The sequence below is a fragment of the Ictalurus punctatus genome, chromosome 17, assembly GCF_001660625.3.
Source record: "Ictalurus punctatus breed USDA103 chromosome 17, Coco_2.0, whole genome shotgun sequence".
Lineage (NCBI taxonomy): Eukaryota > Metazoa > Chordata > Actinopteri > Siluriformes > Ictaluridae > Ictalurus > Ictalurus punctatus.
The window spans coordinates 23335479-23343394 of record NC_030432.2 but is presented as its reverse complement, the minus strand read 5'-3'; the positions used below and the strand labels follow the sequence as shown (position 1 = coordinate 23343394).

The 7916-nt window shown below is 39.6% G+C and overlaps 1 protein-coding gene across 1 annotated transcript in view; it reads right to left on the bottom strand.

Annotated features, from left to right (window-relative positions):
* nbeab (neurobeachin b) overlaps positions 1 to 7916 on the bottom strand; it is a 378177-nt gene that overhangs the window by 158770 nt on the left and 211491 nt on the right. The window contains exon 35 of the mRNA XM_053687300.1: positions 6685 to 6793. Within this exon, the coding sequence (XP_053543275.1) occupies positions 6685 to 6793 (109 nt within the window). The remainder of the gene's footprint in view (positions 1 to 6684; positions 6794 to 7916) is intronic.

Below are 7916 nucleotides of genomic sequence, written 5' to 3'. Positions count from 1 at the left end.
AATTAGTTCCGTATAACAGCGTGTCTCGGATCAGAGAGAGAGAGAGAGAGAGAGAGAGAGAGAGAGAGAGAGAGAGAGAGAGAGAGAGAGAGAGAACAAGAGAAAGAACGAGAGAGAGAGCAAGAGAGAGAAAGAGAGGAAGAAAGCGAGAAAGAGAAAGACAGAAAGAGAGAGCCAGAGAGAATGAGAGAGAGAGAAGGAAAGCGAGAGAAAGAAAGAGAAAGAAAAGGAGAAAGAGAGATAGAAAGAGAGAAAGAAGGAAAGCCAGAGAAAGAGAGAGAGAGAGAAAGAAAGAGAGAAAGAGAGAGAGAGAGAGAGAGAGCGAAAGACAGAGAGAAAGAGAGAGAGAGAGAGAGAGAGAGAGAGAGAGAGAGACAGAAGGAAAGCGAGAGAGAGAAAGACAGAGAGAGAAGGAAAGAGGGAGAGAGAGCCAGAGAGAATGAGATAGAGAGAAAGAGAGAGAGAAGGAAAGCGAGAGAAAGAGAGAGAAAGAAAGAAAGAAAGAAAGAAAGAAAGAAAGAAAGAAAGAAAGACAGAGAAAAAGAAAAAGAGAACGAGAGAGAGAAAGAGAGAGAGAGAGAGAGACAGACAGAGAGACAGAGAGAGAGAAAGAAAGAGAAATAAAGAGAGAGAAAGAAAGAGAAATAAAGCGAGAGAAAGAAAGACAGAGAGAGAGAGAGAGAGAGAGAGAGAGAGAGAGAGAGAGAGAGAGAGAGGGACAGAGAGAAAAAGAAAGAGAAATAAAGAGAGAGAAAGATAGACAGAGAGAGAGAGAGAGAGAGAGAGAGAAAGAAAGAGAAACAAAGAGAGAGAAAGAAAGACAGAGAGAGAGAGAAAGAAAGAGAAATAAAGAGAGAGGGAGAGAGAGAGAGAGAGAGAGAGAGAAAGAGAAATAAAGAGAGAGAGAGAGAGAGAGAGAGAGAGAGAGAGAGAGAGAGAGAGAGAGAGAGAGAAAGAGAAATAAAGAGAGAGAGAGAGAGGGAGAGAGAGAGAGAGAGAGAGGGACAGAGAGAAAAAGAAAGAGAAATAAAGAGAGAGAGAGAGAGAGAGAGAGGGAGAGAGAGAGAAAGAGAAATAAAGAGAGAGAGAGAGAGGGAGAGAGAGAGAGAGAGAGAGAGAGAGAGAGAGGGACAGAGAGAAAAAGAAAGAGAAATAAAGAGAGAGAGAGAGAGAGAGAGAGAGAGAGAGAGAGAGAGAGGGACAGAGAGAAAAAGAGAAATAAAGAGAGAGAGAGAGAGGGAGAGAGAGAGAGAGAGAGAGAGAGAGAGAGAGAGAGAGGGACAGAGAGAAAAAGAAAGAGAAATAAAGAGAGAGAGAGAGAGAGAGAGAGAGAGAGAGAGAGAGAGGGACAGAGAGAAAAAGAAAGAGAAATAAAGAGAGAGAGAGAGAGAGAGAGAGAGAGAGAGAGAGAGAGAGAGGGACAGAGAGAAAAAGAAAGAGAAATAAAGAGAGAGGGAGAGAGGGAAAGCGAGAGAGAAGTGTTTATCGCAGCCGTAATGTAGGTGAGAACAGGAAGTAACTTGTCTCTCAGATGCTCCACAGCATAAATATGAATTATGAATCACATAGACGCCCCACACGGCGTTCATTAATAAATCTTTGTCGGATTGCTGTGGTATAAGCGGAATAACACTCCAGACCATGTGTTTACATGAAAATAACAATAATTCCTTATGTAACACTTATGTGTTTATCATGATGTCAAAGTAAATAAATGAATAATTATAATAATAAAAAAAAAAGAATAATAATAGTAACGATTTGCAAAAAGAATTTTTGAAATCACATACACTCGTACCCGTGTACATACAGTACCTAAGCATACGTGCTGCGTGTTATAACTGTCGGCTAACTCTCAGCTAAGAAATGCATAATAAAGGCCTGATCATTGCACGTGAACATTTCCTGGACTGATAAGATAATTCCACAAACACAACCATTTATTTTATTTACTGTCGGGATATACTATACTTATACCTCACACTCGTGATATGTTCTGATTTACTGTACTATAAACAACAGAGGCTGACGGTTGTATCTGTAGAGTGCTTCAAAGACTGATTTACAGTGCATGTGTGTGTGTGTGTGTGTGTAGTGTACACTGCAAGATATTGTAAATCATAGACATGAGTAAGAATAAATACACAGAAAATCCTCAATCACAACTCCATTCATCCATCCACTTTCTATACCTCTTATCCTACAGGTTCGGGGGGGAACCTGGAGCCTGTCCCAGGGCGCATGGGGAACAAGGCGGGGTACACCCTGCCAATCCATCACAGGGCACACACATTCAAACACCCATTCATACACTACGGACACTTTGGACACGCCAATCAGCCTACCGTGCATGTCTCTGGACCGGGGGAGGAAACCGGAGTAATCACAACTCCGGTGATTTTAAATTCTGTTGAACTGCCATAATGATGAGCAGCGAACAGGACAGTTGATCACAGGGTTGCCAGATTTAAAGCTAAATTCAGCGTATGGTTTAGAAAGATCCTCCAATTTCGTGCTTTATAGCAAGAAATCGAATACATATCCACAAAAAAGGTCAAGTGTAAGAGCAGACAGTGTCTGTGATGTGTTTGCCGAACCGTTTCTATTATAAGATACAGTACACGGCATATATTGGGAAAGCGGGCCGAGTACGCAGTCATAATTATCTTTTTTCTCCCTCTCTCCTTTCGCCGAGCCCCTCACGAATTTACGGAGATACTAGAGATCCAGATCCTTTCTGCCTCTGGATGGAGCTCAAATCTTCTCTAATTCCAGACTGCTGGGACTACGGCTGCTCCTAACGCCATACAGACTTCATATGAATCCATAATGAACTTTTTAACACTATCTGTTGTTACCCAGATGAGGACGGGTTCCCTTCTGAGTCGGGTTCCTCTCAAGGTTTCTTCCTCTTAAAACATCTTAGGGAGTTTTTCCTCGCCACCGTCGCCACTCAGTGTCTTGTTCAGTTGGGATAAATTCGCACCTTTAATATCTGTACACCGTGTTGATATTTCTGTAAAGCTGCTTTGAGACAATGTCTACTGTAAAAAGCGCTATACAAATAAAATTGAATTGAATTGAATTGAATTGAGTACGCAGTACGGGGCGGCTGATGCGTGCACGGTAGAAATGCGTGCACACCGTGGTGAAATTGTCTCCCATACAAAGGCTGAGGGGAAAAAATGAATCGGAATGTGTGGTGGGATGGAAGTTTTGTTGAAAACCGGTGTTACGGTATTACGTCGAACACATGTCCTCCAGACCTCGCTAAAATCTGTGTTCGCGAGCGGATGATGGATCGCGCCGTAATGTAGATCATGTTACAGCACGGGATAATGTGATCAGTCACGGGGGTAAGTTTTAAAAACAGAAGCTTTTCCTATGAATGTCAGATACAAGCCTTAAAATGATCGGCTCCATATGAATAATTCTATTCCAATTTTGGGCGGCTGTGGATCGGGTGGTAGAGCGGCTCGTCCGCTAGTCGTAGGGTTGGCGGATCGATTCCCGGCCCACGTGACTCCGCGTACCGAAGTGTCCTCGGGCGAGACGCCGAACCCCGAGTTGCTCCCGATGGCAAGTCAGCGCCTTGCGTGGCAGCTCTGCTACCACTGGTGTGTGAGTGTGTGTGAATGGGTGAATGAGACACACTGTAAAGCGCTTTGTAGAACCGCTAAGGTTACAACAGCGCTATATAAGTGCAGACCGTTTGTATACTTCTCAATTTTAATATCATACAAAAAGTATTTGGTTATATCCTACAGGCCACCGATGAACTCTGATAAGAACAAGTCAGATGTTCAGCTATACTCGTTCTCTCTCAAGAGAATCTAAACCACACACGGCTACTCCTTAAATCATTAATCCGGATCCGAGCGGGCTCACGAGGCTATGGGGTACCGCTGCATCTCTCCAGAGTAAAGTAGATGCTAGGCAGCGAGCCTGACTTCATCTCTCCTGCTAAAATAAGATTGTCTTACTGCGCAGCACCCATCCCCCACCTCCTGAGGGGATCGCTGGCTAATATTCAAAATCTAATTTGCTAACAGAAGCTTTCGGGCAGAGGAGGGACGTGGAGTGGAAGGAGGGAGGGAAGGGAGGTTGTGTGGAGGGGGGTGTAATTGAATTTCCTGTCTTATATTTGAATTCTGTCAGATGTTATGCCTCGACATATTCCTCAAACGGGCGATAACTCAATCTCCCGGTGTCATCTCGCTTCAGCGTGCAGCGCTCTGACAAATATCAAGCATTATTTATCACTTCAAGAGGGATATAAGGGTTTAGTAGTGACACCAGTTTAATTGTAAAAGAGGGCTTATCTGCCCGGATCGGAATAAAGCGGACGGGAAGAAGGATGAGGAGTGGACGGTTTGGCAGACGCGATGAATCGTGGGTCGGGCGGACTTCTCCGTCTCACCGCCGACTCGGACTATTTTAGCGTCCCTTGCGGTTTATCTACCGGGTCAAGGATCCTGAAGAACAGTATATCAAAAAAGCCGCCTAAGGGAAGCTGGTGCTTCCTGATAAGAAACTCATCACATCTGCTGGAGTAAGAAGACTAGTTTGTGTGCCTGTGTGTATGTATAAAACAACCATACTTCCACACATTTCCATTCATAGTGTCTCCTTCATCAGTGTCACTATATATGGCCCAGTAACCCATTCACGTTATTAATATTCTTACTCGGGAAACATCAGTATCGTTCTTCGTATAGGGTAACGGTCCGGTACCATGCTCGTTTAGAAATATATACTCGTAAAAAAAAATATATACTTACGATCGTTAAAAATACCCGATACCGACATCTGATGCTAGGTGATGGAATCCCAGCATACACTGTCAAGCTAACGATCAGAAGACACAGAACGACAGCGATCTGGACTTATTTCACAATTAGGGACAGTCATCAAAGCGAAGCTGACTGTAAACTGTACTCTGAGAAGATGTCAAGTGAGGAACTACAGCGTCAAACGTAACCCGATAAAACACCTCAACAGAACAGAACACTGCTAGCAGCAGTAGGATCCGTCGCTAGCGGGAAAAAAATGTCCGACGACAATAAAACTTACGCGGTATGTATTCTTGAAGATCAGATAATATCGGTTATTTAAAAAAAAAGATGAGAGGCATTTTTGCTTTGTAAAGATTTTTTAAAAAATTAATCAATCCATCCATCTTCTGTACCGCTTATCCAACTCAGGGTCGTGGGGAGCCTGGAGCCTATTACAGGGGACTCGGGGAACGACGCCGCGGACACCCTGGACGGGATGCCAACACATTACAGGGCACAATCGCACACACATTCATATTCAGATTCGGTCTTTGGACCGGGGGAGGAAACCGGAGTACCCGGAGGAAATTTGAACCCGGGATTTGAACCCCCAATCCCAAAGGTTCGAGACAAACAGGCTAACTACTACTGATGATGATGATGATGATCCCTCAAAGTCCACACCGGCACAAGTATTGATGATAATAAATATATATATATATATATATATATATATATATATATATATATATATATATATATATATATATATATATATATAAAACAAACAAATAAATTAATATAAATTATGAGTACATTAATAAATATTGCTTACATATCTAGACAAATAAAACCTAAATTAGATGAATCTCAAAATTATCCTCGGAGTAAAACATTTAATTCTGTTTGAGTTCAATTGCTGTCTTTGATGCGGTTATTAAACAACAACAACAACAACAACAACAAGCTTACAGTTTTCAAGAAAAGCTCTTTTCCGAACTGAAATAAAACCTGCTCGTCTTCACCGCATCCCCACTCGAGCCAAGGAACCTAATGTAGCTAATGCACTTCCTTCAAAACCAATCATATTATAATATCATTATAAAATATATAATGATGTTATAAAGAATAGGAGCCTACAGTACATGCACGAACTTGTGCAACTATTTAAACACAGGAAACAAAGCTAAAATAAATGTTCCATGACACCCCTCTTTAATTATTACTAACCAGGTTACTCATTATGTCATCGGTATCTGTGTACCAAATCTAATTTACTCATGCTCAGTCTGAAAGAAAAAAAAAAAAAAAAAGTATAGATGCAGCCCGAATTTTTACTGGAAGTACAAAAGGGATTCCCTTCGCTCTCTGTACACAAAAGCCTCTAACGTAATGGAGGGCTTGATTTAGCTTAGCTTTAATTCTCACCCAGCTTAATCTGGTAATGAGCAGCGGTTTCTATAGCGACTCGATTCAAGAGAATAGTCTCCCATGTCGTGCAAATGCGATCACCAGGGTGTTAATTTGGCGCAAGGGCTAATGTGCAAATCGGAATGAGTTATTAAATTTCTTCTTTTTTTTTTTTTTTTTTTTTTTTTTTTTTGCTGCATTAGTACGAGTCGATTAATCTCCACTGGGAGAAACAAGGCCGGGATTAAAAAAGCAAACCCTCGCTGCAGAGTATTCGTGAAAAGAATTTTCTCATGTAGCTATATAACTCAGGAAATCCGATTTTCCTTAGAATCACTCCTAAAATCCGGTTACTCAACACTTCAGGAGGTCTGAGACTAATTTTAGCCAGATGTCGTTTTACACAAGTGTAAATACATACGTCTGTCCAGGCCACATCCGACACCCAAACCCCCAAACCCGGGGATGTTCGAGAAATTGAAGCAGAAGGATCGAATACCTCAAATTCGGCGTGCTTGTGGACATCCTCGGCTCGCTGGCGGTTCAAGATGAACTCCGCCTCATTGGCCACTCGCACAATGTGGTCCTTCATGGCGTGACACAAGAGTCTAGCACAGAGAGAAGGAAAGGTCAAGGAAGACAATGTGAAGTATTTACACCCTGGTGTCGTTTTACTGGGATGTGAAAAACAAAAATATTATGTGAGAACATTGCACTCTTATTCATCTTATTAAGTCTTCTTATAAAGAATATTCGTTTTAAAAACCAAAGAAAAAAACTTCATCATTCAGAACAACAGCAGCGTATATTACAATTCCAACATCAAGACGTTACAATAATAATAATAATAAATCTCTATAAGATTTATTCTTTATATTAACGCTTAACGTTTGCTTAAACTAATAATGTTTAACCAACATGTACTGATACTTGTATTAATATGATAATCAGTACTTAACTGATAGAATGGTATGAAATTTTCAGAACTGAGGCTGAATTTACACCCGGCATTTACACATTTACACCCCATGGCCTGATTTTCTATGTTGTCAAATAAATGTATTAAGTGATTCAATAATGTATAATTTTTTTTACATTGATTCGTCATTTGTAATGTATCCTTATTATTATTATTATTATTATTATTATTATTATTATTGTTGTTGTTACTATTATTTGTATTATTATTGCTATTATTATTATTAATGCTACCACTACTATTATTATTACTGTTAATAATAATAACAACAACAACAACAATAATAATAATAATAATAATAATAATAATAACAACAATAATAACAACAACAACAACAACAACAACAATAATAATAATAATAATGATAATAATAATAATAATAATATGTATGTTGTGTATGTTAATTATAGGTACAGAATAAGTGTGAAACATTTTATACAAATAATAATTTTAAAAAATAATAAATAAATAGTTTACAGATTACAGTATACTTCTTAGAGGGTGCCAAAATATTTTAGCTGTATAATTGTGTTTCTATTTTAATTTTTTTTTAAAATTGTGTTTCACATTTCATTTATGCAAATTTTACTGACCTACATTTAGTCATGGATAGGAAAAACACTAGTTAAAGCAGGTACTGATTAATAAGTTAAATAACATTTAAAAACAAGAAGAAATATAGATTATATATATACATATAAGCAAAATAATTTTAAAAATGTTGACTTCTTTATTAATATAAATTCTGAAAT